The sequence below is a fragment of the Arvicanthis niloticus genome, chromosome 11 (genome assembly GCF_011762505.2).
Source record: "Arvicanthis niloticus isolate mArvNil1 chromosome 11, mArvNil1.pat.X, whole genome shotgun sequence".
NCBI lineage: Eukaryota > Metazoa > Chordata > Mammalia > Rodentia > Muridae > Arvicanthis > Arvicanthis niloticus.
In genome coordinates, this window is record NC_047668.1 from 64,255,758 (window position 1) to 64,281,617 (window position 25,860).

The window sequence follows — 25,860 nt, forward strand, 5'->3', positions numbered from 1 at the left end:
TTTAGTTGTCACCATAACAAACAAAAATGTAATTTTGTTTTGATCCGATGGACATGAGAACAAAATAAGTAAAGATATAAACTGGTGAGTGACTTGCAAGGGAAGGGCATCCTGTCCCTGTCCTCTCTGCTCTGGGTCTTCCCATGGCAACCTGTGAAAAGGACAGGAAACACATTGTATCTGTTCTGGCTGCAAATAGCCATGGCAAAGCCCTCTTCGCTCAGTTACTGAATGTTTCTGCTTTGTGAATTCATTCTTTATTATCATAAAAAGTTGATCCAGGCCTGGCCAAATTCCTTGTGTCATAAATTAGTTTGGCTCTAAATGTCCTTTGAGATCCAGCCCGATTTCTCTCATTCACAGCTCAAGAAATTGAGACTGTCCTCAATGAGACCTTGAATGACTGATGACTGCCAAAACTAGCACCCAGATTACCTGCCTGTTAGCTCAGTGACCTTTAAAAAAAAAAAAAAAAAAAAAAAGTTGAGCCAGACAGGGTGGCACACCCCAGAGGCAGAGGCAAGCAGAAGGAAGCAGATTTCTGAGTTTGAGGCCAGCCTATTCTACAAACTGAGTTCTAGGACAGGCAGGGCTGTCTTAAAAAAAAAAAAAAAAAAAAAAAAAAAAAAAAAAAAAAAGGTTTTTTTACTTATCTATTTCTCTATCCATCTGATTTAATTTTAATTAATTAAAAAACGGGTTGACTATTCTCATATCTATCAGAACCAAGGAAACATGAGTAGAATTTTTTCCTTTTCTTTTTCTATCTTTTTCTTTCTCTGTTTTTGTTTCTTGGATTTTTGAGTTAGGGTTTCTCTGTGTAGCCCTGACTGTCCTGGAACTCACTCTGTAGATCAGGCTTCCAACTCAAGAGACCCGCCTGTATCTGTCTCCCAAGTGCTAGGATTAAAGGTGTGTGCCACCACCAGCTGGCTAAGAATGGAACTTTTTCATCTGAGGGATTTAAGTAATTTTATAAACTTGGATGTTAAAAATCTGGTTTTTTTTTTTTTCCTCTAGCAGAAGACATGTCAGACAAGACAACTACTTTAAATTGATTCACGAAAGACTATACAACATTATTAAATGTATAGATAATAAGGCAAGGTAGATGACTCAGTCAGTAAGGTGCTTGCCAGCTAAGCCTGAGAAACTGAGTGTGGGGCCACAGCTCGCACATACAAGCCAGGTGCAGGCAATGACCTGTGATTCAGTACTGGGAGACTGTAGGATGTAGAGACAGGTGAATCCATGGAGATAAGTGATTAGCCAGTCTGGGCAAACAGGTGAACTCTAGTTCAGCGAGAGATTCCTGGCTTTATTTACAAACAAACAAACCTAAAACTGTGGAGCAATTGAGGAATACTCATGGATTTCACAGATGCTCGAGCATACACACACACACACACACACACTACACTCACATACGTCCCAAAGTATAGACATCTTGGACTATTATGGAGCTATTCTAGAGGGTCATTTTTCACTCATAGTCAATACTTTCTTTGCTTTTGAGTACATCTTTACAATCAAAATAGCGTTGATGGTTCATATCATGGAAATAACATCCAGTAAGTCAAAATATTAAGAGTTATAGTAAAATGGCATTATTAAACTTATTTTAAAGGATCTGCATGTGGTAATATTTTGCTGGTAGTTTAACAAAATCATTACATATTTAAAAGTTTTAAGGTTCTTCTGCTTTAATTAAAGCCCCTGAATCCCATATTTTCCTACTCTATGAGTTAGACTCTAAAACGTGTGTGTGTGTGTGTGTGTGTGTGTGTGTGTGTGTGTGTGTAGATCAGAGGATAACTTATGGAATAAGTTCTCTCTGTTCAGTGTGTGAGTCTCTGGGGATAGAACTCAGGACGTATGTCACACTTGGCAACTAGTGCCTCTACCAGCTAAGCATTCTCACTGGTCCAGTTCTCTCATTTTTTTATTAAAGCATAACATTTGTCTTACAAAATAACTGAGGTTATAAAGGAGAATGAATTTAAACTTTTAACATAGTACCTACTGTATGGAATATATTGAATAATCATAACTTTTTATAATATAATTCACAAGACTAACTGAAATTTAAACACACACATACACGTGTGCACGTGTATACACACACACACACACACACACACACACACACACACACACGGCCCTGGTAAACGCCATAATTAATTTCCCTTTTGCTTTCTTCACTCCCACACCAGGACTTCAGTAAGAGTGAAAATAATCCTAAAACCAGCAAGACTAATGCTTAAGCCAACCTCTAAGCCTCAAACAAAACTCATGGTGTTGATGTTCCAATATTTTCACTATACAATAAAGCCCCAGTGGCAGGGAAAATAGCTTTTCTGAGCACGCAGAGCAACTTTTGAGGTGATGACTTCTAAGTCAGTATAACCAGCTTAAAGTGAAGGAGGGTCTGCTAACAGGGCACTTAGATAATATTGTGGGCTACGTTCTGTTTATCCATGTATGCTTCGTAGGACTAGGGTTACATTTCTATAAAATGACAATTCGTCTAATTTTTTTTTCTGTTTTCATTAAAAATGAGTGGCTCTTTTTCCCAAGCTGTGTGAAATGACCAGTTATTTGAGTTTCAGAGGAAGGCTTCAAAGTGAACATGATGGCACTTTCAGAGTTTTGAGCAGAAAAAGGAAATTGCTTGGGTGGAAAGAAGTCTCCAAAGGGACAACAAGCGCTTTGGGGAACAGGAATTACACTGACCCATTGTTTATTCACAGCTGTCCCGCTGTCCTGACTCTCATCTCTGCCCCCTTCCTTCCTGCCTGTCCTCTATCAGGCAACTTTTTCCTGCATCCAGCTTCCCCAAGACACCTCAAACGCACTACCGGAGATGTCTGGTAATGGTTGCATTGTGGAAACATATCATGCCCATTGAAAACAAAGGAATCAGGCCGGAGAGCTGGCTCAGTGGTTAAGAGCACTGACTGCTCTTCCAGAGGTCCTGAGTTCAATCCACAGCAACCACATGGTGGCTCATAACCATCTGTAATGGGATCTGATGCCCTCTCCTGGTGTGTCTGAAGACCACAGTGTACTCATATAAAATAAATCTGAGAGAGAGAAAGAGAGAGAGAGAGAGAGAGAGAGAGAGAGAGAGAGAGAGTTAAGTAAATACTTAAATACTTCAAGGCTACAGTAAGATTACCTAAATCAATCTAAATATCAAACACAGACAGCCTGAAAGGATTACCCAGTTCTGAAGCAGTAGTGTAGAGTGAAAAATTTCACTCTACAGTAGCAAGCCTTGTCTTAGAATATCAGTGGAGATCAACTTCAGAATTTACCTAAGCAAACAGAATTTGGTCTTGATCATATTTTTTTTAAGTTTAATCTTTTGTGTGAATGTTTTGCCTGCATGTACCACATGTGTGTTCCTAGAACCCAGAAGTATTAGTTACCTTGGAACTGGAGTTACAGATAGTTGTGAGCCACCATCATGTGGATGCTAGGAACCAAACCAAGGTCTTCTACAAAAGCGAGCACTCTTAACCATGGAGCCATCTCTTTAGCGCCTCACCATAATTTCCCTTTGCCTTCTCCAACTCCAGCAGCCTTCACTGATATCTCTTCTCAAAAAAAAAAAAAAAAAAAAAAAAAAAAAAAAAAACCACTTCCAATGAGTGAAACTTCTCCTCAACATGTACATGCTTGTGTGCATGTGAGAGAGCACGCGCATGTGTGCGTGTCGGTGTGTGAGAACACTTTTTTTGTACGCTGGCTATTCCTGGAAGCTGTGCAGCTGAAATGCATTCCTTTCCAACAGGTACAGCTGCCCTCAGCAGAAAATATCCAATCTTCCCTTACCTGGTAGTCCTCAGATACAGGAAGTCAGTCCTCAAAATAATGCAAATGTATAGCAGTTTTCTTTTGTACATTACTTTGTATAAATATATGAGATAGAGATAGATAGATAGATAGATAGATAGATAGATAGATAGATAGATAGACAGACTAGGTAGGTAGATAGAAAGAAAGAAAGAAAGAAAGAAAGAAAGAAAGAAAGAAAGAAAGAAAGAAAGAAAGAACGAACGAACAGGGCTTAATGCCAAAAAAGAAAGAAAAGAAAAAGATGGATGAGGAGGATAGGGGAGGGGAGGAGAGGGAGGTGAGGGAAAGGGAGAAGAAGAAGGAAGAGGAGGACTGAAGCTGGAACTTCCAGCTTCACACTCTTGCTTTAATTTCTGAAGCTTCTTGCTTTTCTTTGGTTTTTCACTACAGGACTGAACCTAGCCTGCACATGCTAGATCACCTTTCACTCTGCAGGTCTCTCTCACACACTGCTCAGTGTGTGAGTTACAGGACTTGGAGGTGGTCTCTGTAATGGAAAGTTCTACCACCATCTACCCATCTTCTTCCCCAGATTTCCCCTCAGCAGCAGGACATGAAGCAGTTTGAACCTGCTCACATTTTTACATGACCTTATACAGTGAAACATGGCAGAGCTGCTGAGTGTGTTCAAACTTCATTTGTATTCAATACATACAATTCACCTCCTGGGGGAAAAGGCAATTTAAATAGAGTTCTTAGTATAAGACAATGACCAAATTAGTGCTGCAATATTTGTATAAGAATGTAACCAGATTTAAAACATGAAAGAAGTCCCAGGACCACGGGTGGGAGAAGGGGGTATGCCACCATGGCTAATCTCTATGTTGTGTGTTGGCTTAACTGGTTTAAAGCATGACTTTAAAAAAAATTTTTTTTTGTTCATTTTTTGTTTAGTTTTCTTTTTCTCTCCTTCATTCATGGTTTGCCTGCCCAAGACAGTGTTCATTTTAACTGTTTGTTTGTTTGTTTGTTTGTTTGTTTTTCAAGACAGTTTCTCTGTGTAGTGCTGGCTACAGCTGTCATTGAAAGTCAGAGATCTTCTCTAGTCTCTGTTTCCTTAGTGTTGGGATTAAAAATGAGTACCAACACCACCTGGCTTCTTTTTAACTTTAATAAAATTGTCCTCAAGCTTAAAAATGAAAAAGCATACAGAAAAAGCAACCAGGACCGGCGGTGGTGGCACACGCCTTTAATCCCAGCACTTGGGAGGCAGAGGCAGGCAGATTTCTGAGTTCGAGGCTAGCCTGGTCTACAGAGTGAGTTCCAGGACAGCCAGGGCTACACAGAGAAACCCTGTCTTGAAAAACAAAACAAAACAAAAAAAAAAAAAAAAAAAAAAAAAAAAAAAAAGAAAGAAACAAAAAGCAACCAAACAAAACACTCTGTTCACTCTAAAATTCAGCATCCTGTAGCAAAAGTTGATTTAAAAAAAAAAAAAAAAAAGTCCTAGGAAATCTACCCCCAGGAGTCTACAAAGCCAAAGGTGACACTATTGCTTGAGATGTAAAAGCTGGAAATGAAGTGCCTATTTATAAAATAATAGTTGTAAGTAATGGTATACCAAGTATAAAGAGGTACCCAAACCATGGGGAGCTGAGGGGATGGCTCAGTGGATAAGGTGTTTGTCACAGGAAGGAAGTTCAAATTCTCAGAAGCTACATAAGAAGCCAGGTGTGCCTGAAGGCCAGTGTAATCCAGGTCCAGATCAGCCAGAAGTCGTCCCTGGAGCCAGCCAGACTAACCTGACAAACTGCCAGACTAGCAAGACTAGGCCTAAAGCAAGCTCCACCTTCAGAGACCCTGCATCAGGTGGAGAGTAAGCAAGGACACTCTACAGCAACCTCAGGTCTCCATAGGCATGTGCACACATGTGTACCCGTCCATGTAAACGAACACACATCCTACATATTCAAAGGGAGACTGCTGGAGTTAGAAGCTCAGCGGCAGATAGCTTGACCAGCATGTGCAAAGCCCAGAGTTAAAAAAAAAAAAAAAAAAAAAAAAAGAATCACTAAATCTTTGCCACCTTATTAGAGTCAGGTCACAGGAGAATGCTTATAGAGGAAAGCAAGCTAGCACATCTGCCATATAATTATTATAATATGGGAAAATTACACTCAAATATCAACATAGTTTTTTTTTTTTTTTCTGGGTAGTGGGTTAGGAGAATTTTTCCCAAAATGTTAATGAATGCAAATTTCATTATAATTGATTATTTTACAATAAGACAAAAACTCAACTTTCTTTTTTACTCTGACATTACTTTACACTCATTAGATAAGAATAAAGCCCCCTCTTCTTTTTTTGTTTTGCAAATGAGATAAGAGAAGCATTTCCTGGTGTAATTAGAAAGGAATTAGAAAGAAGGAAGAGATTTAACAACCAAATCATTAATCAAATGTATAAGAACCATGGATTTCTTGAAGAGGATTAAGAGTAAAGGAGAAAAGTGAGTTTTGGTGGAGCCTGCCTATAATCCACGCATAAAGGGCTAAATTTGAGGTCAACTTGGGCTACATAACAAATTCAAGGCCAGCCTGGGCTAAAAGGCAAAACAAAACAAAACAAAACAAAAAACAAACAAACAAAAAAAAAAAAACAAAACCAAACCAAAACAAGACAAAAAAAAACTGTCCCTAAAAAGAGTTCTTATAAGTTTAAGTTTATTTTTAAAAGACTTTTTGAATATATATATATTCAAACTTCACGAACTTCACGAACACCAGAAGAGGGAACCAGATCCCATTATGGATGGTTGTGAGCCACCATGTAATCTAGAGAATTCTCATCATTTCTGGGAATTGAACTCAGTACCTCTGGAAGAGCAGCCAGTGCTCTTAACCTCTGAGCCATCTATTAAGCCCTTCCTTTTAAGTTAAAAAAAGAAAAGAAAAAAAGAATTAAGAAATAACACAAGCCCAGCAGTGGTGGCGCATGCTTTTAATCCCAGTACTTGAGAGGCAAAGGCAGGTGGATTTCTGAGTTTGAGGCCAGCCTGGTCTACAGAGTGAGTTCCAGGACAGCCAGGGGTACACAGAGAAACCTTGTCTCGAAAAACAAAAAAACAAAAAAACAAACAAAACCAAGAAACGGTAGCTGTTAAACTAGGGATAGGTTAGTGGTGGAGAGGTTGAATGTGCTCATCCCATTACAGCTGCCCACAAATATGCACACATTATAATGTTTATGTTTTATTTTGTTGCAGGATATTTGATAACACTGTGAGCCTCAGACTGTGCTGTTTACTGGAAAAACCTGTTTCTAGTTGTGGTGTGGCTCAGCCCCTAGCACACACCTTTAATTCCTCTGGCTAGAATACAGACACACCCTTAGCACACACCTTTAATCCCAAACAATGAAGGTAAAGTTATTTGTAGTCAGAGGCACAGGAGAACAGAGAAGAGAGAGAGAGAGAGAGAGAGAGAGAGAGAGAGAGAGAGAGAGAGAACCTAAGAGAGCAGTGCAGAGAGAAGAGGAGAGAGACAGCTTTACCTGAACAGTTGTACAGAAACAGGTGTAGAGTGAAAAATTATAAAGGCCATTTTATGAAATATGTGTAGATTTTTCGCCTTACAGAATGTGGAACTGAAAATAAGATTTCAGGCCTTCACATTCCAGGTGAAGGACACTTGCTGGATTACATTCCTCAAGCCTCTCCCACCCAAGGCAGGAAGACACATTCCTGACCACAGATAAAAGATGCTGCCACCTAGGTGGGGCTATAGCAGGAAGAAGCAAAGATAGTTAATCTGAAATAGTTGGTAAATGGCAGGATAGGACACAATGGCATGGTAAAAACCACATTTTTGAGAAGAATAAGTGTGCAGAGTGATTTCACATGACTCTAGATCATTTGGGCTAGATTCCTCTGAAATGTTCCACTGTTATTGGTTACCCCTCCCTTGGTCTTCCCAGTGCTATGTTCAAAATTTGTAAAACAACCATTCATGTGTAAGCGCGCGAAAATGCAACCATTCATGTGTAAGCGCGTGAAAATGCAACCATTCATGTGTAAGCATGCGAAAATGCCTTCCTTTCCCCATCCCATGCTATAAAAGACCCTTTAACCCACCACTTGAGGCCAAAACCCTGCTCTTGGAGCTAAAGAGCTTGTCGTTTTGACCACCGGCTTACTCCCCTAATAAAGCCTCTGCTGATTGCATCCAGGTATGGTTTCTTGTGATCTTTGGGTGGTCACGATTTCCGGAGGCTTGAGGAAGGGTCTCCCGAGTATGGGGGTCTTCACAGGTTGCAGGGAAAGACCAAGCTAAACACAGATGAAGATAGAACAAGTCAGAGAATGAGAGGGAACCAGAAGATTAGAACAGATTGCCAAAGGTAGTATGAGGCCAAGCAGAGCAATTCAGTCAAAGCTGAAATAAGCCAGTTTGAACCAGTCAGCATGAAGAGTTTTGAGCCAGGTTGAGTTGACCAGCCAGCCAGAGTTCAAAAAGAGCTAAAAAGAGTGAATTTATTTGGCAGTAAGTCTCAGAAGCTGAAAATATTCTAGGTCTACATAACATTGTACGGAAGCTAAATACTTCCGGGACTAGGCTTAGGTCAGCAGACAGAGGCAGTAAACTTCTGAGACAACAGTTATGTAAGGTGAATAAAAGATGCTTTTACATTATGTATATATGCATATATATGTATACATAATATGGAAAAGCATGAACACAGGTATGAGTGTTATGAGAGGTATTGCTCACTTGTGCACATAGAACTATCACACTCTTTATCAACAGCTCAAGATAATTTCCCTAAATTATGGTTAAGATATGAAATTCTTTTTAAGCTACTAAGTCCATAAATAGTAATTTCAAAATATTTTAGATATGAGGAAACCAGATATGGTATGATGAGAATGTGATGATTAAATCAAGTTTTAAAATAGTTCACTTGGTGGAAACTATTGAACAAGAAATTAATTTATAGCTAGTCTCTAACCATTGCTGACATCGACCTGTCGTCCCAGGAAATGTTCGTGGACCCCAAAAAGACCACCAAGGAGCTGATTCCGATATAGTCACATTAGGGTCTCTTTATTCAAGCCCAAGCCTGGGCCATACCTTCTCTGATGCAGAAGAACAGGAGAGGTCCCGAGCCCAATTTTAGGCAGGCATTTATAAAGGCAAGAAGAGGGTATCCAGCCTGGTAAACATCTGAATAGGGGCCCATTATGGCCTTTAACATAATTGCCTGGTGCTGGGAGCCAAACCATAAACTTAACATCTGCTTTTCTCCTGGTTGATGGTTGTAAGGAAGTGAAGGGTCAGGGGCAGGCTTGTAACCTGGAGGTGCAGATTTGTTGGGGGAATAACCTGGAAACTCGTGCTAGGTGCCCGTTTGTTAGTTAACTCAATTCAACCGTAGGTCAGGTTCTCTAACATGGAGTCTGAACCCAAAAGATTTGGTCTTTCAGACCTAAGAATTCTAATTAAGAATGAGAAAACGTGAGGAGTAGGAATGTTGTAATTAAGCATGTTTTGAAATTCGGGCTAATTATACCCGTCATTCATCAATATTTGAATGAATCTAGAGAGACTAGTACACTCAACACAAAAGTCAGCTTTTTAGATTTAAAACAAACTGGTATAAGTGTTCATGTGTGTGTACATGAGCCTGTGTGGGTGCAAATGCATGTGTGTATCCTCCTGAACTCCCTAGGCTGGGATTACAGGTGCACATTGCCATGATTGACTTTTAAAACAGGATCTGAATTCAGGTTCTCAATATTGCAGACAAGTACTTTATCAACTGAGCCATCTCTGAAGCCCAGCAGCTCTCGACAGTGACAATCTGTCATAATTAAACTTCTGTACTACATCATATTTGATATAGGTAGACACTATCATTTACATACATGTAAAAACTGCTTATCAGATTAAATACTACACGATATGCTACCCTGTTCTCACATGAGTATGGGAGACTGTTTACTGACTGAGCCATCTTCCCATCCCAAGTAGCCCAGGATGGCCTAGAACTGAGAGATCCACCCACCTCTGCCTCCTGAGTGCTGGGATTAAAGGTATGCACCACCGCTGCCTGATTCCCATCCCTAATTCTTTAAAGAGATGAGAGAAAAGAGCTGGTCGGTGGTAGCTTGGAAGAATGTTACAGAATGGTTAAGCATATACTAACAGAGAAAGGAGGAGGAAGGATGGGAAAGAAGGCATGATGTGTCCTATCCTGAAAAGCCAGGGAGGTACCAAGAAGAGGAAAAACTAGCCAGGCTAAACCAAGAATCTCCATAAACAGATGAACTAAAGGGGTCATGTGCATACATGCATGTGCACAAAAATAACATTAGAAGAGTTTGGCAGGTTTTTAAAAAGTTAAAGATAGAGTTATTATTTAAGCTGGTAATTCCACTCCTGGCTAGATACTGATGAGATATTAAAATACATCTTTGTGATGCAAATCTATAATCCTAGCACTCAGAAGGGTAAGGCAGAAGGATCCTGAGTTAGGGGCCAGCCTAGAGTATAGAATGAGACTCTGTCTCAGAAAATATGTTCATGGAAAAATCTGAACTTAACTGCTCAGAGCATCGTGACTGTCATAAGATAGCCATAAGAGGGAGAAGGTGAAAGCAGCTCCAGTGTCCTTCAGGTGATAAGTGGCTAAAGTGCACTTACAGCACAGTAGCATTCAGCCATTAAAAAGAATGGCAGGATGACCCAGTCTACAGTGTGGATGAACCCTCGAGAAACTTGTCGGGAGAGAGCACATGACTCCATATAATTAATGAAGGCCCACGGTATGAAATGTAGACAGAAAACAGATTCGAGGTGGCAGCCTATGACTGAGGGGAGGGAGGGGACCGGGATGACAGCTCTTAATTAGTGAAAACCTGTGACCACCGGGTGGCGGTGGCACACCCCTTTAAAGCCCAGCACTTGGGAGGCAGAGGCAGGTGGATTTCTGAGTTTGAGGCCAGCCTGGTCTACAGAGTGAGTTCCAGGACAGCCAGGGCTACACAGAGAAACCCTGTCTTGAAAAACAAACAAACAAAAACAAAAAAAGAAAGAAAGAAAAAGAAGAGAAAAGAAAAGAAAACCTGTGACTGTGGTGAGGATTGCTGTGGAGACACCCAAACCACTCAACTATACACTTTATTTTCTTGGTAGTGGGGGCTGAGCCCAAGGCCTTGCACAGGCTAGAAAAGTTATCCACCACCGAGAACATCCTCAGCCTGAATCGGACACTTTCAGTCACTGAAATTACATGACACTGGAATAAGTTTAAGAGAATTTTACCAAAATAAAAAACAAAAATCAAGGAAGAAAATGTTGGAAGCCCAAGCTGAAATGAAAATCAACCCTGTAAGAAAGAAAAGTCAATCAGAAAACCAATGAGACAAAGCACCTTTCTGAGGCACCTACAAGACCAAGTACCGGATGGAGGCACGGGAGAGTAAACAGCAGGCAGCATCTTTCAAATGGCATTAACAGGGAAATGCTCAGAAAAGTTGTTTCTTTGTTGATCAAGTCTAAAACTGCTGATTAAAATGTGCTGACTGGTGTGGAGAGCACTCACATGACCAGTTACCTGTTTTGCATGGTAAATTCATTCCCACTGCAATGAGAGACCAGCACACCGAACCTGTAATTCTCTCCGTGTGCCCTCAAGCACTTAGCTTGATGCCTTATCCACAGCAGGCCCCAATAAATATTAGATGAATGAAACTAACTACCACAGTCGGAACCGGAGGCTCTGTAATTACACAAAGCATAATGCAGGACAAATTTTAGCCATTAAAAATAAGAATAGCATGGCACATTCGAAACACTTTAGTGGATCTTTAGATGAGGATTTCAATTCTGTTAACAAGACAGATATACACAGTGCATAACTTAGGCATTTAATGTGAAAGTCAAAAGCCCATCAGAAAGACAAGGAGATTTGATGGAATGGTTAGAAAATGTGACTTTATTCATAGTATATCTGCCATAAAACAAAGGCTTTTTGGTTATTTGAGTCACTTCAAATTTTACAATCTGTTTGCTTTTCAATTAATTTTTCATGACAAATGCTAAAATTTGACCCATTTTCTTTTCCTGATACTATCCAATGGCTTACCAACTATATGATACAATTATATTCTAACAAATTTAAAATACCATGTGGTTTAGAGTTAAAAACAATAAGTTAATTAGGGCATAGGGACATATGTCAGTACAGTGCAAGCTTACAATAAGCAGTTACCTGTACCAAAAACCAGAAACTAAACCCCAACAGGAACCACAAAAATAAATCAACAAAAGAGAAATATCATTAGGATAAAAATGAAAATATATTTACCACATGATTTTTAAAAATAAGTAAGAGGTGTAAACACCACTTCACTTAATCAACTTCAAAGCATTATAATTCCAATACACAAATAAAACTGTCCATAGTCTGGAATGGCGCAGGGGTTGTCACTAACTCCATGAAATATAAATACAGATAAATGGAAGAACACACTAAAAAAAGCTTGTTTTCAGCTTAATTGTTGGTGCAGAGTGTGCAGCGGGGGCGGGCTGCCTGGCAGCTGCTTTAGCTTTGCTCGCCTGGCTGGCCCGGACAGCAGTCTCCAGCCGTGCTTTCAGCTCAGGAGCAGCCCCCATCACCGTCTTGAAAGCATGTGGGTACAGAGGTCCAATACGCATTAAGTTCTGCAGTGCAAACTCATGAAGATCTTTGGAGATGGAACTTGCTGAGGCAAAAGAATTTTCATCCAGCAGGTAAGAGATCAAAGTGGGCACTAGAAGAGCGAGTAACTGGACTCCTGCAACAGAACAGAAGAGACTGGCCTGACTGGAAAGAATGCAGCTCGACTGTTTGTTTTCATTTTAGTGTAATTTAATGTGCACTGGTGTTTTGCCTGCATGTGTGCCTGTGTGAGGGTGTCAGGTCCTCTGGGACTGCAGTTACAGACTGTTGTGAGCTACCATGTGGGAATTAAACACAGGGCCTCCAGAAGAAGAGCATCCAGTGCTCTCAACCACACTGACCCATCACTCCAGCCTTGCAGCTTGTCATTTTTAATAATAACAATATATTATATAAAATATAACAGTATTATGTATGTTACTTGTGCAACTATAGTTCAATAGCAAACAAGGCTGTAGCCATGTCTCGGAACTAAACGAGTCCCAGAGAATAAAGGGTTAAAACATCAGTACAACTAAAGCATTATGATTTCCATCTTCAAATTGGACCAATTTGCAGTATTAGTAAGATGTGCCAACAATAGACACGGTTTTGCTTGCATTATAAATGTTTTACGCTACAGCAAGACTTTTAAGAGACAGAATAAGCATATAGTTAGTAAATATATGAACTTTTTATATGTAAAATTTAAGACTAATGCTACGAAAAAATAAAAGTAGGGGTGGAGGTATTGCTCAGTGATAAACGCATGCGCCTGGGTTTAATTTCAATTCACAGGGGTAAAAATGTTAAAATCACTTAATAAATAGGATTAGATAGACTAGGGGGATATTAATAAGTAAATAAACAATGATTTAGTGAATGAATGATATTAATTTGATAGTAACACCTTTTAGTTTTTTTAAAAATTTTATATAGTCACATGACTTTAAGAGGGTAAACCTTTAGGATTTGAATTATCATTTAACTTTTCTGATCTCTTTGCAAATTTGATCTCTTTTCATGAAAACTTTCCCAGAAATTGTGAACATAGCTGAGAATTTTGAAAAGCTACTGTGTGACTAGTGATGGCTCAGCCATCAATCACATGCATGAAGCCCTACTGTGTGACTGGAGATGGCTCAGCCGTTGATCACATGCATAAAGCCATGGGCTCAGTCTCCAGCAGGGACAAAATGAATGTCAACACTGAGACACTGAGGAAAAGAAGGCTGTGCAGGAGGTGTTACAGGAAGCAATAAATTAATGTGTAGGTTACTTTGGTTAAAAGTGGGATTAACTGTATTTTTATTTTACTAACTATAAACTTTATAAATAGGACTTAACCTTATTCACTTTGTAATGGTAGCACTGCTCTTACTGTCCTTCTGTATTTAAAGTATTTTTGAACTGATTTGCCTTGCAATTCCTTAACAGATGCCCAAATTTAGATTTAAGCTTACCATGGAGACAGAGAGATGGGACCCCCTGCCCCCATGCTTGCATGGAGCCCGGGCTTGCATGTGAAGGTGAGCGCTTTCCAAGCTCAGGAAGAAGGTCTTGAAAATTAGGAGCAGCTTAATATTTAATTATAAGGTATTTGTTGAAATTTTTAGCCTTCCCACAACAATTAAAAATCAAATTTTAGTTTGCATCTGTATACATTTCTGGTTAAATAAAGGCACTTTGCAGTTTTTATGAAGCAAAAAGTTAAGTATCAAATCCTGAGGTATCTTATGATACTCAGTGCTTCTACTTCACGTTTATAACAGAAGGCTTATGTAATTCATACTTTATTTTAAAAACTCTATTAAATTTGTATTGTTTCTAGTTCTTAAAAACACATTGCTAGAAAACTAAAAACAAAATCTATGTGTTAAAATGCCCTCAGTAATTCATTGAATGTTCTTATTCATGAAAAATAAATATAAATAAACCCAATACACTGTATTAGTAGCATGAGCAAATACATCATGTATTCAGACCACAATTGCTCTCAACAAATTCACTGCTGCAAAGGCTGTGCTTAACATTAAGATTCATAAATAACACAGGTCTTCATTTTGGACTAGTAGCTTTTAACCAGAAAATACTTACTGTTCTGTTCTTCCCCAAGAGCAACCAATGTTTCAAGAACTTTAACTCCTTCTTGGACAGCCAAAAGTTCCGTGCTACTGGCTGGTCTGTCTCTCTCTGCAGCTTTCAGCTTCCCCACCACCAGCGGAGCTAAGGAGTGGATGTAGGGGGTGGAAAGTGCGCGATTGGAATGCTGGAAGACGGAGAGGAGAAGCTGGTAGCATTTGGCTTGAACCTATGCAAGAGAGAGATTTTCTTAATTAATGCATCTGGCAGATCTTAATCACACTGCACCTAAACAGCTACTGGAAAGGCGAACAATGGAACTTAATGCTAACTAAATAAAACTGGAGATTAAAGAAATTCCTTGGACATAAGTTACCAAAATCATCAGGATTACATAACCAATATTTCTACTGTGTGGGAATGTCAGAAACTAGAAAGTCTGACTTTTTTCAATTCTTCCTTTAGTGTATAATTGTCTCTCTAATTTTAATGCAATACAGTAAGGGGGGCTAACAAATGACTGGCCTGAAATAAAGTTATAAAAACACACTAATTAAATACATTAACCCCATTTGATTCCTTGAAAAACAACTGTTTATATCAATTTCTAGGTCTAGAAAGGAGATTCCCATTGGCTATACCTAGATTAGAAAAACCTCATATTAACTTTTTCTTTTCTTGTTTCTTGAGGCAAGTTCTCACTACATAGCTGCAGTGAGTGTGGAACTCACTATGTAGACCAGGCTAGCTTCGAATTTGCAGAGACAGAGTAGTCCCTGCTCCTGAGTGCTAGGATTAAAGGCATTTGTCACCAAGCTCATCAGGGTAGTAACAACTTTGTTAAGAAGAGAGAGTCAGGCTGCTGCTCATCAACATGTGGACAGACGGACGGACTACACTGGACTACACTCGTTTCAGTCGTTTGTCAGGAAGTAAATCACCAAATCCCTCTGCAAATAGAAAAGTGTGGAGGACAGTTTAAGAGTACAGGTCTCTGAGCTGTGAATCTGAAGACTTGACGGAAGCTCAGGGTGGAGGTAGGAATATTCTATACTGATTTTCTTTTCCTGGTGTGCAGAATGTTTCAGAAGTCTTAACTTGGATTTTGACAAAATAAACTATAAAACTTGTTCATTAAAAGATGCAATAATGACAGGGGCGCAGGCCTTTAATCACAGCACTTGAGAGGTAGAGGCAGGCCAATCTCTGTGAGTTCAAAGCCAGCCTGGTCTATAGATCTGGTTCCAGGACAGCCAGGCTACACAGAGAAACTCTGTCTCAGAAAACAAAAAGACAGAAAAGATGCAACAGTGTTATCCTTGAACATCCTTGGTATCCCCGAACTAAATCCTATAAAACAAAGCCCATGTCATACAGTTAGGCAGGCAAGAACAAACATCACACGTACGCACACAGTAACAGATATGGAAGTGCCCGTTGCGTGCATCGTCACATCTTAGCGGGCTCATCTGAAGGCCCTGACAAAGCAGGCTGTGGAAGGGTAACTCACCCACGGGTCACATGAGTTCAGGGCACTTTTAAATCTGTTCATGCAGCCGTTCTGCAGGGACTGCACTCCTATTATCTCACTGCTGGCCGACCACAGGAAGAGCGCAATGGCTGTGAGTGTGCTCACTTCATCAGGTGCGGGCATACAATCATCTACAAAACAAAAGGCAAGCAACACGAGGAGATTTGGGGATTTCAGACATGGACAACACTCAATGTTTTCCAGAGTAAGTCTCAACCTGAAAAATACAGATTACAAAATTCTCACTGTAGAACTATGGTAGGAATAAACGCTTCAGGCACCCTTTTTAAATTGGTGTGTTATAAAGTTTGACAGGAGACAGACTCAGAGTCTCTCTGCAGACCACTTAACTACTATAGAAAGATGAAATGCAGCACTACAATGTGGAATTGTGGCAGGTGCCATGTTGGCAAAGTAATGAAAGTGAAGATTTGCTGCGTAACTATAATCCCAACACAGGGGAGGTGGAGGCAGGATGGCTGACACAAGTTTGAAGGCAGCCTGGCTACAGAGTAACATCAAAGCAGTTTAGACTACAAAGCACAGCTTTGTCTTATAAAGCAAACACCAAGGGGCTGAAGAGATGTCTCTGCAGTTGAGGGCACTGGCTATTCTTCCAGAGGACCTGGTATCAATTCCCAGCACCCACATGGCAGCTCATGGCTGTCTATGGCTCTAGTTCCAGGGGATCCAATGCCCTTGTACCAAACACACATGCAGGCAAAACACCAATGCATATGAGATAAAAAAATAAAAATTAAAAAAGCAGAAACCAAGAGTTTCTTTTATTTTTTCATTTTTATTTGTTTATTTGCTTGCTTGTTTGAGACAGGGTCTCTCTACAGAGATTTGGCTGACTGTCCTGGAACTCACTATGTAGACCAGGCTAGCCTCAAACTCAGAGATGTACTTGCCTCTGCCTCCTGAGTGCTGGGACTAAAGGTGCATGCCACCACGCCTGGCCAAGAAATTCCTGATGTCGGGCAAAGCAATATTGTTACATGACTGTCTGAGAAAGATACATGTTACTTATGTGATATTCCTGCTAAGGAGGTATAAACTGAATGTATACAAGGGGAAAATTAAACAACTATAAATTAAGGAACATTCTACAGAATAGGTGTCCTGTAGTCTTCAAAAGCAGGAATGTGCATGGTCACACACTCCTGATCCTAGCACTTGGTGGGGAGGGGCAGAGACAGGAACAATCTAGTCTGTGAGAGTTCAGAACAGCCAGGGCTACACAGAGGAGCCCTGTCTTGAAAAACAACAAAACAGAATAGAACCAAACTAGGAACATCATAAAAGATAAAGGCTAGGGAAATGCCCCAGACTAAACATGACAATAATGCAGAGAAAAGGGCATTCCTAGGACAACTTCTGAAATTTCCACATGAACAATAGTAACACTGCATTCCTCAGTTTGGTAACTCCTTTGGGGGTATTTAAGGACTCTGTTTTTTAGGATACCTATGAAGTATTCAGGAGTAAAACATCACAAAGATGTCGACATATTCTCAAATGGTTCAGTAAAGTTAATTAAGATGAGTAACAATAATGATATATGAATTCTACAGCGGGTCCTATGGAGTGAGTGCCAGGCAATACTGAGGGCAATACTGGAGTCCACAAATCTATTCTCGAACATCTTATTAAAGTTTGAAATTCTTTCAAAATCAAAGGTTCTAAAAATGAAAAAAAAAAAAAAAGTATTGCAACAATTTGAAAAGGAATCATTGCTCCCATGAGGATTCCTGTGTGTGAGCACAAATACACACACACAAATTTTAAGTACAGGACCTCAGTTCTTTAAATAAGAAACATTTCCAGGCTGGAAATGCACCCCACAGTGAGCTTGCCCTCACCTTCTAAGGTTGGGAATACAGACATGAGCCTTGATGTCTGGCTGTGAAAAGGTTTCAACAAAGAATGTGGCAAACCTTTCCTTGTTACTGTTTTTACAGCTATGATATTTTCTTTAAGAAAAATTTAAGTGGGAAAAGTTAAACACAGAAGAAAAGAAAAAGAAAAACAAAAGAAAACTATGAATAAGTTCTTCCCCTAAATTAAAAACAAATATAAAAATGCTATATTCACCAAGACAAGAACAATACAAACTGAGGCACGGTGATGGGATTAGCAGATGTTGCTGGTGGAGTCAAAGTCATAAAGCCACAGTGGACAGTAGTTTCACAATATCTAATGAAGCTGGTATTCAAATATGTATTTTTAGTTCTTATATGTGTCATAAAAACATCAGGAATTTTTAAGGATGTTTATCATAACCATGTTTTTAGTTGTGAAAAAATAGAAATTATAAAAAATACTCACTGTATTCTTACTGTAAATAACTGGCAAATTGATTGAAAATATAAAAGAATGAGATTTAACTTATATAAACTTACTTAAGTAAATTTAAATCTAAAAATATAAACAAATTCATATATTGTTTATAATTACTTATCTCACTTGATATAATACATGTACATATATACAAATAACTACTTATTATTTTGTATATGTACAAATAAAAAACTATTAACTAATATACATTAGCATAAGAAATTCCTTATTTCTATATGCAGACATTGGATAAAATATTTCAATATCAAGATTATAGTTCTTTTTGGGGATATGTTAGAATAGTCATAAATATGTAGTCTCCTCTTTTATTACTTTTTCTTTGGAAATAGGGCCTCATTATATTGGTCCTGGCTGGCTTCGAACTTACTCTGTATACTTGGGTAGCCTTGGGCTCATGGAGAACCACCTGCCCTGCCTCTTATATGGTAGCAGGCATGCACTATCCTGTCCTGCTCCTATTTTGTTATTTTTATTGAAACACATAGCCAGACGTGGAATATTTCTGTAATCTCAGGACTCAGGAGGCTGACATATGATGATCATGAGTCTGAAGTTAGCCTAGGCTTCATAACAAGGCCATGCTTCAAAAAATAAAACAACAACAAAAAGGAGGAGGAGGAAAGAAAGAGAGAGGGAAGGAAAGAGGGAGGGATGGGAGAGAGGGAGAGAGAAATGGAGGGAGGGAGAGAGAAATGGAGGGAGGGAGAGAGAAATGGAGGGAGGGAGAGAATTCCAAAGGGAGAGAGGACAAAAAAAAACCCTGTAAGTAAACCATACCAATACATGTCAATTCTGGGTCTATACTGTCTCTTTTTTTAACCTGTAAAGTGCATATAAGCAATTAGAAAAGGGCTTTTTAGAGCCCATACTTCAGGAAGACGCATTTATACTTCAAATCTGAGATATGATCAAACACCTCTCAGGTTGATTCAATGCTGTACAGCAGTCTTCTGACAAGGTTATTCAAGTAATAATTTATTAAGGAACAAACATCTTAAAAGATTAAAACTTGGAAAACTCTGACAGGCTACCTGGTTGAGAATATTCTAGGATGCAGGCAAGAGTGCTCCGGATAAGAGCTGTCCACTGCTTCTGAGTTTCCTCAGTTTTGGCCATCGAAAGTGTCACGATACTTTTTATCCCCTGAAGAGCTGCGCTGACTGGGGGAGGAACCTGGTTGTCCGCAGACTTTATTGCTGTGTCTTTCAATATTCTTGCAATTAAGAACAGGATTGTGGGCAGGATTGTCATACATCCTGAAATAAATCAAATAAGTTTTTGTATCAGTTCCCACATGATAGCTGTTTCCATCACACAGACACACAAAGACACACACAGACATTATTTTTAAACTGTGTTCTCCTCCCCCCTCAGATAAGGGCTCATGACTGTGTATAGGCTGGCTTCACAGCCCTGCACTCAAGCAATCCTACCTCAGCACCACTATACCTAGCTGATGGTGATTTAATGTTATTTCTTTCTTTGGTTTTATTCACAATTTACTGTATTACTATCATAAATCAATGTCTAAAAATAACATAACGTACCACATTGTTTTTTGTTCCAACTGAATTTCAGTTCTATTACTTCCAATGTTAGGTATTTAACACTGCCCTTCATGATGGGAAGAGAACTGAGGGCAGAAACGGAGGGCTACTTCGAGTAGCCTGGGGAGTCTTACACAATTCTAAAATATGTAATCACCTTTCAGTATTCAAGAGTAAACTCAAGTCAGAAAAAGGAACTACTGAGCAAGCAAATGCAGATGAAAGCATCCTGGAGCCTGAGCCTGGCCCCAGTGAGGTTCCTTCCAAGAGACCATGATGGAGAAATCACTGTTTCACGCTTGTCAGGGAAGAGCCAGGAAGGTCTGCTTGGGCTGAAATGGGCCCACATACTTCCTGGTACTACTTTTACTTTAGGGAAAGTCTATTCCATGCCATAGTTCTTCATATCTACAGACAACCATCACCTTTATTAACCACAGTTCTTTTCAGTGTTACTCACGGTTGACTGTCACTGTCTTCAGGCATGCGTTAGTTTTCAGTGACACTCATGAATGGGAACCAGATTACAAAACAAGAGCTCAGTCATTCTTCCCATACATGTCTGTTGACTTCATGTCTTCCCTCAACCTTCAGGCTTCCTTTTGTTTTATGATATTGGGAATCAAAACCAAGATGAGAGAGGACTTTGGACATGCGGGCATGGCTACCTTAGGTTGTAAGTTTTATAAACTTTAGCCTTTTCCAGGCTGTTAAAGGCAATCCAACCCATTAAAAAACTTATCATTTAGTAGCTGAGATTTAAGAAAGGAAAAAGAAAGGCAGAGGCAGGTGGATTTCTGAGTTCGAGGCCAGCCTGGTCTACAGAGTGAGTTCCAGGACAGCCAGGGCTACACAGAGAAACCCTGTCTGGGAAAAAAAAAAAAAAAAAAAAAAAAAAAAAAAAAAAAAAAAAAAAAAAAAAAAAAAGAAAGGAAAACGAAACTGCTAAAATCAAAAGGAAACCCATCTTTGTCTACTTCCATACAGCACACTCTCAAATACTGATCAATACCTACCAGCCGGTGAACAAAGCGATGGCAGATCTGAGAGAATGGCCACCGTGGCTGCCACCAAGCGAGCACTCTCCTCTGACAGCTGAGCTTTTGTGGCCATGTGACTAGGAGAGTCCGACATCTTGGTACTCAGGTGTGGCATATGCCTTACTAAAATGAACATCAGCAGCTCCATGGTTGCAAACACAAGGGACTTTCCAGGAATGAGGCCACCAGTATCACCCCCTTCTCCTAATGTAGCACAGGACTCTTTTTCCATATCTTCTTCATCTTAGGAAAAGATACCATTTGATATTTCCAGCAAAAATATACATAATAGGCATATTTAAAACTATTTCTAAAGATTTATAAGTAAATATGTAAATCATTACTAGGCATATTACTAGGTTTGTATTTCATAATAGGAATAACAAATATACTAGGTGAACCACATAAAATTGACACCTTTGAATGGGAGAATTATAAGATTAACTTTTTTTTTAATTTTGTTTGGAGACAGGTCTCTAGCCCAAGTTGACCTTGAATCTGCTATATGGTGGTGAACAAACATTGTACTTTCTCATTTTTTTGTTTCTACCTCCAAATGCTGAGACTACAGGCATGCCCATAATGCCTGGTTTATAAAACATCTTGGTCCTATTATTATAAAACTAGGAGTACAGAGCTGGAGAGATGGCTCAATGGTTAAGAACACTGGTTGCCCTTCCAGAAGACCTGCTTTTGACTCCTGGCACTCACATGGCATATCACAACCATCTGTAACTCCAGTTCTAGGGAACCAATGCTCTCTTCTGGTCTCTGTGGGCCCCAGGCATGCATGTGGAGAAACAGCCATACGTATAAAAGAACCAACTCCAAACCCTGGGGAACAAACAAGGTTGCTTCCAGTGCTTACTTAGAGCGCTTCTCTTTTCCTGTAGATAGTCCTGAGCAGCCCTGACAATCTGCTGCACAACTCCAGTGACCAGCAGCTGGATGGAAGGTGGGTTCCAGGTCAGTAACAGGCGGTGCAGGACACTTAGCAACTCAACACCAATCAGCTATTATAATTAATACAAATACGTTTAGTTAACTTCAATTTCAAATGACAGATGTGTACTATTAAAATCTGAGAAAATACACATGCAATATTAACTTTGTAACTAAAATTTAATATATAGGACTAGATAACAAAAGAGCATTAAAATAAAATTGAGAGAGGTCACATTTCATCTTATAAGATTTTCAAGCAACAAACAGTATTTAAATATTTAAATATGTTGTATATCCAGATATTACTATTCTCCTACTGGAATAAACACCTAGGCTATTGGTGTTTGTAGAATTCAGTGTCACAGAAATTCCTAATTGCCACCTAAGATGAGGAATCACTGTGTTCTCACTTCAGCAATTATCACACACTGTAATCTTAAATCTCTGTAATTGTCTTCATCTAACTGATACAACAAGCTTGCCGAAAATTAAAAAACAGAAGAGAAACTTAATTCAGTCAAAAATTTTCTACCTTCTGCTCTTAAGAAAGCCTACACACAGCTTGGGACGCTGCTCAGTCAGAAAGTGCTGGCTCGCACACATGAGGCTCTGGAGCCAATCCCCACAAGTACAAAGAAATTCAAAATCAAAATAAATCCAAGGCTGTTCCATTGTTTTCATGTGTTCTTCATTTATCCTAGTAGACTTCTAGGGACTGATGGAGACCTGTGTCTCTCCTGTCAATCCACTCTCCTCACAGTAACTTAATGTTCTAGATTCTTACTTAAAGCCCCCAAAGGCTTCCACTGCCCTTGCTGTAGTCCCACATCTGTCTGTCGCATTCTTCTCTTCCACACTGTCCTGTTTCCCACGGAGTACCCCTCGCCCTTGAGAGCTTTCGCTCCTACTCCCACTCTCTGGTCCCCACTGCCCATCTAGTTCCCTCTTTTGACCCATAAATGTTGTTCATCCTCAGTTTCCCTGTACGGTCTTCTTTTCTCCTTCCTTCGGGTTTTCTAGACGATTATTCTCTGGAAAGTTAGACCGAGAGCCTCATAGCTGGCTTCTATGCCTCCCTTCTCACGTCTCATAAACCAACCTCTACAAGGCAGACTGTATAATCCTTCTATATCTGTCCGTCTGTCTCTGTCTATCCATCTGTCTGTTTACTTATCTGTCTACCTATCTATCTTTCTGTCTGTCTATGCTAATGTTCTATAGCTAACTTACATCCTTTGCCTCGCTTCCTTCCAAATGATCCCTCCAAACAAAATTAATCATTCCTCTATTTAAACATTTTAATCATATCCTTTCACTTTCAGTATAGAGTTCAAATTCCTTTGTTTGTCATAAAGAAACCTTCATATTTGGCCTTTACAGCATTGCCCAGCCCCATGTGATGACGTCTACTTGTTTTACACCAGCAATAGTAAATGACTGTAGTACCCCTGAACTTGTCACGTTCTCGTGGATCCCGGTGTTTGTATTTGTGGTGTTCTTTCTCAGAAGGAAAATTGTCCCTTTGGCAGTTCCTCTCTAAGATCTGGTCCAACTATGCTCTCTTTCGAGAAGGTGTCCTTTACCTGTGTATCACAGTGCTGGAGCTCACCTCCGTACCCACTACTCCCTACCTAGGATGGTAAAGCCGTGGTGTTTAGCTGCAGTCTAGTTCTGTGTAGTCAAAGAGTCAGGAGAGACAAAACCCTTTTCATTGGTATTAGTTACATAATCCAGCAACATACAATGTTTATTTCCAATGTGAGAAATTTATTCCAAGGTAGATGTGATTAAAACAAAGCACACAATTATCCACTATAGAAATACACTGTACCTGATCTTCTGCAATGTGGATTCGTGCATAAGGAGAACCCAGTAAGGTGTGTAAGGCCTGCAGGCATGCTGTAACATGTTCAATGGGCTCCTCTGGTCGAGGGGAACAAAGAAACTGTATACTCACACCTGGAATGCACAAAGTAAAACCATGAATTTTCAACACAAAACACTGTGTTGCTTTGATACAATATTTTTCTCTATTTTTTCCCAGATTACTATGTATTTATTAATACCAGAGAGTTAAAAATGTTTTCTAGGCTAAGCAGAGAAACATTATATGGGGTTGTATGATTACAATCCGTTTAATATTTAAATTAGCTATGTTATGAAGGTAATCACTTTTCACTTTCTAGAATTAAACAAGTATATAGTACATTAGCCAGGTGGTGGTGATGCTCACCTTTAGTCCCAGCACTTACGAGACAGAGACAAGTGTTTCTCTGAGTTTAACTCCAGCCTAGTCTACAAAATGAGTTCCAGGACAGCCAGAGCTACACAGTGAGACCCTATCTCAAAAAAACAAAACAAAAAAAATACTACATTAAGAATACATTTATAACTACTTTCATTAAAGAGCTGCCTAACAATTATAATTTTTTTTACATTTTATTATGTGTATCTGTGTGTGGCTTTGTTCCTGGAGTGTACATGCCTGCAGAGTCCAGAGGATGATGTCAGAGCCACCGGGGCAGGAGTTGGAGCAGTTGGGAGCCCACCTGAGTGGGTGCTAGAAATGAACTTAGGTCCTCTCTAAGAGCAGTAAGTGTTCTTATCCATCTTTCATAAAGGTTTTTAAATATCAAGCTACACACAAGGCTTGTCCAAACAAGTGCTCACAGTGTACACGGCTAAGGCTCTGGTGGTTTTCATATTTTCAACTGTGAAATCTACTTACAAATTCCATTAATTACACTTTACAAGTTGTCTTGCATTTTACTTCCAGAAAATACAAGATCACAAATTTCCTTCAGAATATGTAAATACTTAAATAAGAATGCTTATACATTAAAAATTATTTAAAACTAGATCATTAACATTTTTTCTTCATTGGGTAATCTGTTAAATGGCAATACAAAAACAGCATGCTGAATTAAAAAAAAAAAAAAAACCTAGTTTTTTTTCCTTGAAATTCAATATTCTGAGTGAACAGTTTTATATAATTTGTAGATAAAAATTCATTTATTTTATAAGTAGGGCTTAAAAGTCCTTTTGTTATTCTTTCTCTGAATTGTACTCCACCATGCTTTTCCCAACATTGCAATGAAAGCTACAAATGTTCTGCAGTGGCAGATCCTGAATGCATCACGGTGAGTGCCTACCTAGGATCAGGTGCATTCTGTCCTTGTTAACTTCTGGCAAGGGTTTAGCACTAGCCATTGCTCCTGGAATCTGGTTTAAACCGACAGCTGGGGAGCGCTTTTGTACACCAGACACAGTTGTTGCTTCTGTGGACTCTTGACATACAAATCCTGTGCTGTTTAACCAAAGTGCCACTGCATGGAGAATTGGGGCCCAGGAGTTCCGGTAGTGAAGTCTTGCTGTATCGATGGTCTCGGGAGTATAAAACGCTCCCCCTGTGAAATAACCAAATCATGTAAAAACATACTTTCTGTCACAAATGGTCACACATTTAAAAATAACTTAGGCTAGCGGGGCTGCCTCATATAAAAGAGTGCTCTGGCAGCAAGCTCCTCTACAACTCAAGGCTTCCCAAGCTCAGCTGGGGGCATCTGTCCCTCCTGATGCCAGCCTTCCCGCCTCTCCTCTCTGCAGCCAGGAACACCATGCATCTTATACTGTCTTCCCCTGGTGGGACTAGCCACACTTCTTCATGGCACTGTCTCCTGTTTCCTGCTCTCCTCCTCCTCCCTGCCTCCGGTTTCTACTGCCAACACTGAGCTTCTACTCTCTCCTTGCTATCACAGAGGACTCAATAATTATCATTAAAATATTTGAGAGGAAGGTTGAGTTTTGGAGGAGAAATTTTTCCTAAATAAAAAAAAAACATGCTCATAAT

At 39.5% G+C, this 25,860-nt stretch overlaps 1 protein-coding gene across 4 annotated transcripts in view; it reads right to left on the minus strand.

Annotated features, from left to right (window-relative positions):
• Positions 1 to 11,768: 11,768 nt before the first annotated feature.
• Positions 11,769 to 25,860, minus strand: part of Heatr5b (HEAT repeat containing 5B) — a 76,351-nt gene continuing 62,259 nt past the window's right edge. For all 4 annotated transcript variants that reach the window (XM_076942298.1, XM_076942297.1, XM_034513915.2 and 1 more), the window contains exons 29-36: positions 25,163 to 25,417; positions 23,842 to 23,969; positions 21,934 to 22,078; positions 21,042 to 21,308; positions 19,510 to 19,734; positions 16,094 to 16,245; positions 14,599 to 14,812; positions 11,769 to 12,637 (exon numbers count right to left, since the gene is read on the minus strand). In XM_076942298.1, coding sequence (XP_076798413.1) covers positions 12,333 to 12,637; positions 14,599 to 14,812; positions 16,094 to 16,245; positions 19,510 to 19,734; positions 21,042 to 21,308; positions 21,934 to 22,078; positions 23,842 to 23,969; positions 25,163 to 25,417 — 1,691 coding nt within the window. In that variant the 3' untranslated portion in view covers positions 11,769 to 12,332. The remainder of the gene's footprint in view (positions 12,638 to 14,598; positions 14,813 to 16,093; positions 16,246 to 19,509; positions 19,735 to 21,041; positions 21,309 to 21,933; positions 22,079 to 23,841; positions 23,970 to 25,162; positions 25,418 to 25,860) is intronic.